Source organism: Gossypium arboreum, chromosome 5, assembly GCF_025698485.1.
Source record: "Gossypium arboreum isolate Shixiya-1 chromosome 5, ASM2569848v2, whole genome shotgun sequence".
Taxonomy (NCBI): domain Eukaryota; kingdom Viridiplantae; phylum Streptophyta; class Magnoliopsida; order Malvales; family Malvaceae; genus Gossypium; species Gossypium arboreum.
Window position 1 is genome coordinate 91,720,092 of NC_069074.1, and position 11,458 is coordinate 91,731,549.

At 27.7% G+C, this 11,458-nt stretch overlaps 1 protein-coding gene and 1 long non-coding RNA gene across 2 annotated transcripts; both read right to left on the bottom strand.

The window, feature by feature from the left end:
- Positions 1-392: 392 nt before the first annotated feature.
- Positions 393-1,254, bottom strand: LOC128292759 (uncharacterized). The gene is made up of 2 exons (XR_008282667.1): positions 1,108-1,254; positions 393-779 (listed from the first exon to the last, which is right to left on the bottom strand). It is a non-coding gene; the product is annotated as an uncharacterized LOC128292759 (long non-coding RNA).
- A 7,209-nt stretch (positions 1,255-8,463) lies between these two features.
- On the bottom strand, positions 8,464-10,076 carry LOC108450633 (small ubiquitin-related modifier 1-like). The gene is made up of 3 exons (XM_017748349.2): positions 9,843-10,076; positions 8,966-9,115; positions 8,464-8,767 (listed from the first exon to the last, which is right to left on the bottom strand). Exons 1-3 carry the CDS (start codon positions 9,921-9,923, stop codon positions 8,702-8,704), a joined length of 297 nt encoding a protein of 98 aa, XP_017603838.1. The 5' UTR covers positions 9,924-10,076; the 3' UTR covers positions 8,464-8,701.
- Between the last annotated feature and the right edge of the window lie 1,382 nt (positions 10,077-11,458).

Consider the following 11,458-nt stretch of genomic DNA (forward strand, 5'->3'; position numbering starts at 1 on the left):
AGTTTATAATGTTTTATATTTTTTTATAAATTATACAATTAATAACACATATAAATTAATCTATTATAATGTAAACATTAAAAAATATTAAGATAACCATATATAAAATTTTAATAAATAAAAAATATATAAAATTATTAAATATTAAAATAATTATAAAAATATATTTTTTATTTTATTTTATTTTAAATATTGAAAGGGTTAAAATAGGTTTAGGTTAGCTATTTAAAAATATAGACGGGTTTGGGCAAAATTTTAAACTCATATTTTGGGTTGCGCTAGGCTTGAACAAGCATAAAGTATGTTAATATCATACCTAGGCCTGACACATGAGCACCTCTAGTAACGAGTCAACTCTAACACCAACTTAGCTCTAAAATTACTAAAATACCTTTACTAGAAAAGGTAATCATTATTATAACGATATTTTCATCTTTTCATACTTGAACACAAGACCAACAAATCCATGTAAAAAACCCTTACCACTCAACCAAAAATTGTAGAAGCCCAAATTACCCAGACCCAACTAAACCTACCCAATCAGGTTACATCCACCAAAAACCCCAACCCACTAAACTAACCCAACTACCCACTTCATTACATTAGCCCAAAACCAAACCCAAACTAATTAAAAAAAAAAAACCTAGCAGCTCAACCTAACCCTAGCCCAAACAAAATCAAAAAAAGAAAAAACCCTAGCCTTCCTCTAAGTTTAGCCGCCGCCTCTGTCCCATCACCTCCATCAGCCACTATACCTCATTCCACCGCCATCAACTACTCTGCAAAATGGAGCAGACACGCAAGCAGCAAAAATGGTTAAAAAAAAACAATGTAAACGACTATATAAGCCGAACAAAAACATTCTAAAGGGGGGGATTGTTGATTTTTTGGTTGTTGTTATGTTTTAGAAAAAAAAAAGGAAGATACTGTTAGACAAGTATATTGAAAATCAAAAAGCGAAACAACGGAAGAAAGAAATGTTGATTTTAATCTCTGTTGCCCTTATTTCTTTAGTTTATTTCGTTCTTTACTTTCTTTTTTTCGATTTGTATCATTATTTTCATTATAAATAATTTTTTAAATAAAAATAAAGAAAGAAAAACTCACCTGGATCTTGGTGGCTTTGACCACCGTCAACGGCGGAGGCCTCAGCGGCTTCAAAGAGCCATGATGACGGCGGCAAAGGTGGGTTTTGAAACCCTAACCGAAAGGGGAAAAAGGAGGTGGGGTGTTCTCTGTTTGTTTAAACAAAAATGAAGCAAAGAATAAAAAAAATAAAAAATAACTTAAATAACAAAGATGAAACGACGCCGTTTTGATGTGTGGGTTCAGGGGCCAAAACGACGTCGTTTTGGCCTCTGACCCGAAACCCGACGCAAGGAAGCCCAGGATTCGATTGTTTTTGGACCAAGGGTCTATTTGCGCCCTTGGTCTTTCCACTTTTGAGGCCGTCTTAATGTGGTCCCATTCTGTTTTTTTTTCCTTTTTCGATTTTACCCACCCCAAAATTTAATTTCTGTTTCATTTTAACCCCCATGTGAACTGTGTTGTTTCGAAAATGGGAATATTTTTCCTATTGATCCCTGCTCTCTCCCGCATGTTCGCATTTGGTCCTTTATCATTTTTCAAATTGATCCTGAACTTTTATTTTAGATTCGTTTTAGTCCTATTTATTATATTTAATATTGTAATTGGATTAATTGGTTTAGTGTTGTTATGTTTATTATTACTCCACTATTATTATCTAATATGGATTATCATCATTATTTTACTCTATTATTATAAAACGTATTGTTATTATTATTATATGTTAGTTTTTATTTGTTATATACGTATATGTATATATATATATATATAGTAGTGTTTTTATTACTTTATTTTAATATTTTATTATATTTGCTTTTTGCATTGCAATATTATTATATATATTAGTATATATTTTTTTATATACGTATATGTATATATATATAGTAGTGTTTTTATTACTTTATTTTAATATTTTATTATATTTGCTTTTTTGCATTGCAATATTATTATATATATTAGTGTATATTTTTTTATGTATGTATATGTATATATATTTATATAGCCTTATTTTTATTACTTTGTTTTAATATTTTATTATACGTGCTTTTTGTATTTTAATATTATTATTATTATTATTATTATATAATAGTCTATATCGTTTTATTATATATGTATATATATATTTGTACATAGTCTTATTTTTTATTACTTTATTTCAATATTTTTATTGTATTTGTTTTTAGTATTTCAATATTATTATTAATATTATTATTATTATTATTATTATTATATAGTCGTGTATATTTTATTACCTATGTATATGTATATATATTTATATATATAGTATTATTTTTAATTACTTTATTATTTTTATTATATTTTATTATTCTTTTTTGTATTTTAATATTATTACTATTATTATTATCATTGTTAATATAGTGAATATTTTTGTTATATATATATATATATATTTATATAATAGTATTTTTAATTACCTTATTTTAATATTATTATTATATTATACACTTCCCTTTTATGTTTATTTATTTATTACTTTATTACTAATTAATTTAACTTATTAATTATTATTATCATTATCGCTATTGTTATTACTTCACTATCATAATATAATGTATTATTAATATTACTTTTATTTTCATTATTTTTATTATTACTATTATTCTTTATTGTCATGGTTATTATGTTCATTTTACCACTAATATTATTATTGCTATATTTATTATTTTTACTTTTATTATAATTACTATTATTATTATAGCTTTTCTTTTATACATTTACGTTTTATATAATACATTGATTTTATTATTTATTCGTTTATACTTTTATATAATTTCAAACTTTGAAATTTTTTTTATTATCTTGTATCATTATTTTGTTTCACATAATACTTATCTATATTTATTCCATTATTATTTTATCATTTTTACTTAAATTATAAGTTTGTTTTACATATTACATAATATTTGTTATTTTTATTGTCATTATCAGCATCATTAACATACATATATCGTGTGTATTTTTCATGTGCATATTAGTATTTTTACCATTACTACGAATACTATTCCTTTTATTATTTTATTAGAACATTATTTTTATTGTGAATATTATTGTTATTTTTATGCTAATATTATATTTTAATGTTTTTCATTAATTGTATCATCGCTTGCATTGTTTACAATTTCTTATCGCAAATGATATTTTTTATGTTTTCTAATCAACTTCAAAAATAAATAAGGTGACGTATTGATTTCAACACTAAGTCGCTGATTTTATCGCTATGTTGGGTGAATATCAATCGGCTTGTGTTAAAAACGGAACGTCCTTCTCAAAAGAAATCGATTAAATATTAAACTCGCATTTTTAAAAATTAAGACAATACATGTTTAACGAGATACCAGTTTTGGGCGTCGCGAGGGTGCTAATACCTTCCTCGTGCCTAACCAACTCCCAAACCCTATTTTTTCTCTGGCTTTTAATGTAGACCTAAACTCGGCATTCTTTTTGCTTAAAAAATAAATTTTCTTTTAAAAAAGAGGATTTATTAGGTGTCCGATCACACCTAGGAAAAATGATAGGTGGCGACTCCCTTTTTTAATAAAACTGAAATTCCATTTTCAAAATTTTCAACTAATCGCCTCAACTAGCGACCAAAGCGAAATTTTTACGTCGCTACAAAAATCATTTGTTGATTGTTCTGTGAACCGTTATTTTGTATGTCATATCTGTTATTTTGCATTGATTTTCTTGTGTTTAGACTCATACCGAGCTTTTTAAGCTCACTCCCTCAGTTTCCTTCTTTATAGATAACCCAAAAGGTTAGGACACGGACTTAACATTCAAAGGGCTTGTCTCGGATAGTTTTTTTTCAACAAAAGTATTTTAGTCATGATATTTATAAGTTTTGTCATTTGGGAATTGTATTGTTTTACATGAACTTTGCATGAGACTTAAACTTTGGGTTAATTTGGCATGCATAACATTATAATTGTTTAGACTTTTGAAATTTGAAAATTGAATTTATGAAGCATGAGATCTAGTTTTTAGTCAAAACTCTGTCGATTATCACTTTTTCCGCTTCAATATTATAAATGAATTATTGAGTAGAAATAAAATTGGAAAACAACGTTTGCGAAATAAACATTAAAAGCAATTAGTTTTTACTTTAGAAAATTTGTATCTTTTAGTGAAAAGGAGATAACACACTAAGCTTTCCTTCTAAGGTTAGCAAATGTTAAAAAAAAAAAGAACTGTTTTAAAAACTCGGACAATTTTGCTAGGCCATCTCGGTGGCTAATATAGCCTTCAAAATCTGGTTGTAATGTCTAGGCTGGGTTAGGGAGGTGATACTTTTATAAAAATAAATAATCCTATAAATAAAACAATTTAAGGGGAAAAAACCCTGAAGAAGACTTACGCAAATTCAACTTTCCCTTGTTTTTTTCAATATTAATAACCACCATATTTAAGTTGGGTCAAAAACTACAACCTAAAGTAAAAAAGAGTGAGAATCGATGTTTTAAGTTGTTTCTTAGAATGATTTTGTTCCGTTTGAGGTTATACTTGAAGGCAAGCATGATAGGAGATGTATAGATGTAACCACTACATCTTAAAATCAATAAAACAAAGTTATAAAATTTTTGTGTTAGACAAGCAGATCAATTTTTAAGTTAAATAAACAAATATACTGTATATATGAGTAAATTTATTTAATTATTTTTAATAGGCAAGTAATTTGCTCAGGACTTATGATTAAAGTGAAACTAAGCTTATTTGTGCAAATAGGAGAATAATATTTAACTTTAAATAAAAACTGTTAAAACTTAAAATAATGGACTTTTATCTTTAAACACCTAGGTTTTTAATTTTTATAATAACATTTTCTTATATTAAATAATAAAAATATATATTATATCTAAATCAACTTGAACTATATTTAGTAATTTAATTTGGATTGAAGTTCTATTTTATCCATGTTAAATGCCGATACAACTTCCAGATAAAATTTAAACTTATCCTTTTAAGAGATATTTCTTTGAGAAGATTCTAGAATATAAAATAAAGAAATAAGATATTATATAGAAGACTAGATATTCTAGATGAACATTCTAGCTATTTGATATTTGTAAAATTAATGGCAAGGATGTTGATATGTGTCAAAAATTCAACTGACCACTGAACTCTATAAATAGGGGTGAAAGCTTTCATTCATTCTTGCATAGGGGTGGAAGCTTTTCATTCATTCTTGCTATGATGTATAAGAGAGAGCCATAAGCAAAAGAGTGTGAGTGAGATAAGCGTGTATTGTTATGGGGATAAAACGATGAGTTTAGAGGAAGTTCTTGTTGTTTAAAATAACGTGTTTCAATTTTAGTTAAACGGGGCGTTTCGAACCTAGGCTAAGATTTAATGAAATGGCGTGTTGTAGTAATGAACTTAGTTGGCAAATGTAACTAATTTTCCAAGACCGTTTTCTTTTTCTCTAAGTTTTCTGTTGTTAAAGGGGTGGTTATGTGAAATTTGGAATTGAATTACATAAACATTTTTCTCTCCCTATTTCTTTCTCTTTCTTCTTCTTTTCTTCTATTATTTTTCTCTAAATTCCAAGTGGTATCAGGAGTCGCGAGGGTCTAGAAATCCTAACCTTGAACCAATATGTGAAAGGTCACTAGGTTTGAATTTGAAATTTGAAATTTGGTCTTCTCATGGTTGAACCTAATGGGTTAGATATTGATAGTAATAAAGGAGTTATCTATTTTGTAGATAATAGTATTACTTTTTAATGAAGGTATGCTTTTCTTTTAAATTTATAAATTACGATAAAAATCTAAAATAGTAAATCAATATTTGAACCATTAAATTTTTTTTAAATATTTATATAATTTTTTAATTAAGTTTTTAATATTTATGTGTAGGTATGTAGATTTTTTATCCAGATCAGTTAATGGAACTGAAAGATTATTTAAATATGATCTACATACAAAAAATACATCTGCTATATATACAGGTTTGATGTTTCCAAACGGAATAGCTTTGAGGAAAAATCATTCTTTTCTTTTGGTGGTAGAAACAACACGAAGAAGAAAATTGAAATTCAATCTCAAAACAAATAGTTTTGAGGCTGAAGTGTTTACTGAGCTGCCTAGAGTTCCTGATAATATTAAAATGAATGAAAAGTGAGAATTTTGGGTAACTTCGTTTGAAAACAGGAAGGCTTGGAGAGATCAATGATAATGTTCCGAATCCGATAGGAATTAAGTACGATGAAGAATGAAAAATTTTAAAACAATTGGATGAAAATGGTGAAGATGTATTTAGTTCTATTAGTGAGATTAATGAGGTTAATCAAACTTTATATATTAGTTCGATTACAAAACGTTATGTTACTATTTTAAAATTTAATTGAATATTGATTTGATTACAAAACTTTAGGTTGCTATTTTAATTCCAGTACCAAGGTTACAAAAACTTATATTGTTATTTTGAAAGTTTATTTATTTTTATTTTCTAAATAGTTTTTATAAGAATGCTCAATTTTATTTTAATTAAAATCTTATATTGTAATATATATATATATATATATATATATCAATTTGGTGATAGTTAAAACTTTAATGTTACGTTTGATAAGAGTATTATTTTTACACATATTTTAATATATGGGTAAGTAATGAACTATTTCAATTGTTAATATTTAATCACTTTCATGGCCTTATTTTTTACAATAACTATTATTTATATTTCAAATTTTAAATTTAAATTTAAATTTTATTCTTTATTTTATTTATAACTATTGTAATATATGTAACAAATAAATTTTTATCGAATTTTACACGTTAAATTTATTATTATATAAGCTGTGTTATTAATTTATATTATTAATCTATTCAAAATAAACAAATTTTAAAAATTCATCAATTAAATTAAAAATAAAAATTTAACCCACAATGATTTTATCAAATAATTTTAATAATTTGAAACTATTGCTATAAGTAGATATTGATATTAATATATCATTTGATATTTAAGTTTATTTTTTAATATGATATTTATATTATCTTTTTGTCCAATTTAATATTTATATCTACAAACGTTTCATCTTTTGATACCCAAAAGAAATAACATTAAATTTTTAGTGTTCAATTCGGTTTTAAAATTAATTTGATAAAATATATAGCTAATAATATTAGCGTTAACTACTTTTTAAGGGTTGGAAAAATGTTATATGTAATTCTAGTTATTGTATAAAAAATATTAGCAATTAACTTTTATCAAATCTAACTCTAAAACTCGAATTAAACCACATCTATCGACTGTACAATTAAAACTAAATTTATTCTATTAACAAAATCATGAAAATCTCAAACCTAATAATTTTAATAATTAGTTTCATTGAATCAACCTTAAAATCCAGATTAAACACTAAAAAGTTAACATCGTCAGCCTTGAATATTAAAATATATAACTTTTGTCAAATATAAGTACCAGATTGAACTGAAAAATAACGTAAATATCACATTAGAAAAAAGGTATTAACTTCAAGTATCAAATGATATTAAACCAATTTTATAAATGCATGAGTATTGACTATTGAGCTAAGAAGCTGAAATGGACCAAACCCAAATCCATGCCTAAGCAGACAAGTTGTTTCACCTTTGTATTCGTTTCCTAACACGACAACAACAATGAAACCCTAAACTTCATATGTATGTGTGCATATATATATTTATATATATTTGTTGTTTTGGAGTTTGATGATTATTTAAAGATGGGTAGCAGCAATCTCTCTCCTCCAAAAATCCTTTCGACCTTCACCTTACATGCCTTTTTCCACAGCCCATCACTGCAAATCTTTAAATCGATTCCAATTAATGTATTTGTATTCACAATTATGTATTTATAATGTCTTGATGTAAAGTTTCAGAGATTTAGCCACCAAAGCAATGGTGAAGAAGACAGAGGATTTCCTCCATTTAGCCCGAAGGAATGATTCATTAACAGAGAAAACAAGTTCAATTGATTCAAAATCGAACCAAAAAAGAAAAGCCAACGAGGAAGCCATGGCCGATCGAGACCAAGGGTTGGCTAGCCAGACCATGGAGAAACTACATGCGGCCGAGGCACTCAATAGTCATCCTAAGGTTGATGCAGTCAAGGATAGGTACAAGGACCATGAACCAGGTGCTGACTACAACAAGACTGGAGACAAACTAAACCATAAACAGCAATAACTATATATAATATGTTTCTCTTTACAAATTTAAAATTTATATTTTTAAAATTTTATCTTTACTTTTTAGAATTTTAAATTTAAGTGCAACTACTACGGATTTATGACATTTTAATTTTTATATTTATATTTAAAAGTTTTATTGAGTTGATATCACAGATATTATAAATGTGATAAAACTTTGCGACTTTGCTTTATCTTAAACCTCTTGAGTATTATTATTCCATAAAGATAAATACATGAACTACGTCTACCTAACTTGGAGTTCGTAAATACTCATACTCATATCGAGAAGTAGAGAAGTAGCGGTGAGGACATTGCACTAGCAGACCTCACAGTTTCAAGAGGTTTAATACATATAGGTCCTAATCTCACAAATACTACCATTTGAATCCTACTAGGTAAGTAAACCTATAAAGAAGCTAGTTAGGCCATGGTACCACCAGTTTGATGCAGCATTGCATCTATCTCATCCCCATCCTCCATTTCCAACTGTATCAACACAAACACATATTAGAAACCAAGGAACACGACATAAAACAATGAAGAGAGGAGGCTATATTATATATATGTATATAAAAACCAAGGAACAGGACATAAATCTATCAATCAGACAGGTTGGGTTGGATCCATCTAGATCATTTTGGTTCAAGATCAACAGGTCTACATAGGGAGGGATGAGAATCATACCTCATCCGGAGTCTGCTCGCCCCGCAGACGGCGACCGTCGAAAAGGAAGGCAATAGAGTTGAACTCCACCGATTGCCGATCACAATAAGCATTCATAAGTTTCTTTAGTTGAGTACTTCTTTTAATCCTAAAGAACACTTCATTCCCATCCTACACAACAAACATGAATTAGCATTTTATAACTTCACATATTTTACATCATTGAACAAAAATAGTAAGGCTAAAATATATTATAAGTCCCTATATTCTTTGTAAATTTAAAATTTAATCATTATAATTTTATTTCTAGGTTCTAATGTTTTTACTTTTCAGATTTCAAAATGTCACATCAATCAATTGAATAAAAAATTAGTCGCGTTAATAATTGATTCTAAATTTTGAAATTTGAAATGTAAAAAAACTAAATTCTTGAAAAGAAAAATTCAAGGACTAAATTTCAATTTTATGAAAAGTACAGGGACTGGCATATTTTAACCAAATAATAATTTATCCAGAATATACTCTAATATGTTTATAAAATTAATAATTCTAAATTTTCAAATATATTCTAATATCCAAATTTAGCCCTTTTTCCCCTCTTCCATATATAAGAATCAATTAATTTCCTTTGTAATTACATACCAATTCAAGTAAAATAACACAGTATAATAATTAAATTTGTCAAAAAAATATAATAATTGATAGATTAAAAAAATTCAAATCATAATTTGTCCAATTTAAGGTAAAATAGGAACTCACAAAAAGGAAATATGCTCAAAAAAATCCCAAAATTTAGATTTTGCTCACAATTAAAGAAAGAAATCCCTAAAATCTAAAACTCACAAAGCAAAAATCTATTTAAACCCTAAAAAAAGGGGATTTGAAATTTTTTTTGAACCTGGCCTTTAACTTTGAGATTGATGTGAGCCGTTTGATCAGCGGGTTTCTTGTCTTCCTCCTGATTGGTTACTCCCGTCATCTTCTTTCTTCTACTTCGAAGCTATTTGGGAGATCCGATTAGGGTTTCGAAATCGGGTTTTCGGGGGTCCCAACCAGCTATTGATTTTTCTTTTTTCGTTTTCTTTTTTCCGCTTGGCTGGATAATCACGCGATCGGGGGATTTTGTTTTATAGTGGTTGTCCGATTAGGAAATTAACGGTTAGGATTTGTTTTAGTTGAGATAGATCGGACGGACTGAATGTCTTTCCATTTAGCATACGATGTCGTTTTGTTGTAGAGTTTTAGTTTTTGAATTTTGGGTTGTGAAATGGAAATATAACCCACGTGTAGTTAAATTTTGGGGAAAATGCACTGGCAATCACTAAACTCTAATTTTAATGATAAAAAAGTTATTCAACTTTTAAAAAATAATAAATTATATTTTTCTTCACAGACTTAATGGTAAATTAACCTTACATTTAACTGGCCAGTTGGAATCTATGCTGTCGTTTAAACAACCTCAATTTAAGAAACTTAATTGAGCAGTAGAAGAAATGAAGATGTCGTCTAATCTCTGACTCTTAGAAACCAATAATCGTCGGAAAGAAGACAATACCTTATCAATAGTTGTGACAAACATTGAATTTTATTTTTCTAAAACAAGAAAATCCGTAGATCTCATCTTCATTTCATTATTTTAGCCATTTCCAACAACTGCATAATTGAGAACTTTTGCTGTTAGACAGTAAACATTAAAAAAATGCATATTCAGACTACAGACATTTTTATCGGAAACCATAGGCTTACAGGGAAGACAATAATTGGAGAGACTGTCTCATTGTTGAATCTTCTTGCTTGGGTTTCCTCTAGAATTTACAATTTTTAAAGAAATGGAGGAGAAAGTAAGTAGAAGTGGAGTTTGCTTCAGTTTTGCAAACTTAAAAACTTCTCTAATTTTTTTCTTAATAAAAACTAAACCTTCAACTTCAAAATCGAACTCTTCCAAATGTGATTATTTCAAATATAGTATACAAAAACAAAAGAGAAAAATGAAGAAAAGAGGGAAAAAGAAAGAAGGGACCAGTTTTAGAATTCAGGTTTCACTTTCACCACTACTGCAACTACTACTTTGGTTCCCCCTTCAATTTTATTGATTAATAAGGTTTGGGAAGGGAGAGAAATTAAAATCAAAAATCAAAAGAATAAGAGAAAAATAATGGGGATAAAATAGAAAGGATTATTGAGTGTAAGTGAAAGAGAAATTAGGTTGTTGGTTGCTTGAAAATTGAGAAGAATTGCGAGAAGAATTGCGAGAAGAAGAAGAAGAAGAAGAAGAAGAAGAAGAAGAAGAAGAAGAAGAAGAAGAAGAAGAAGAAGAAGAAAACAAAGGCGATAAACAAAGCAGCGACAGCGCCTATGGCTATGGCAGTGGCAGGGGTTAGCGACCTTAAAAATGCCATAGATTTTGTTTGGCAATTTTTTACTTTTGATGGTTAGTTGAAGAAGAAGAAGACCCTTTTGCTCCTCATGTCCAACGTGGCAAGTTAACTAGCCACGTCAACTAGTTAATTGGCT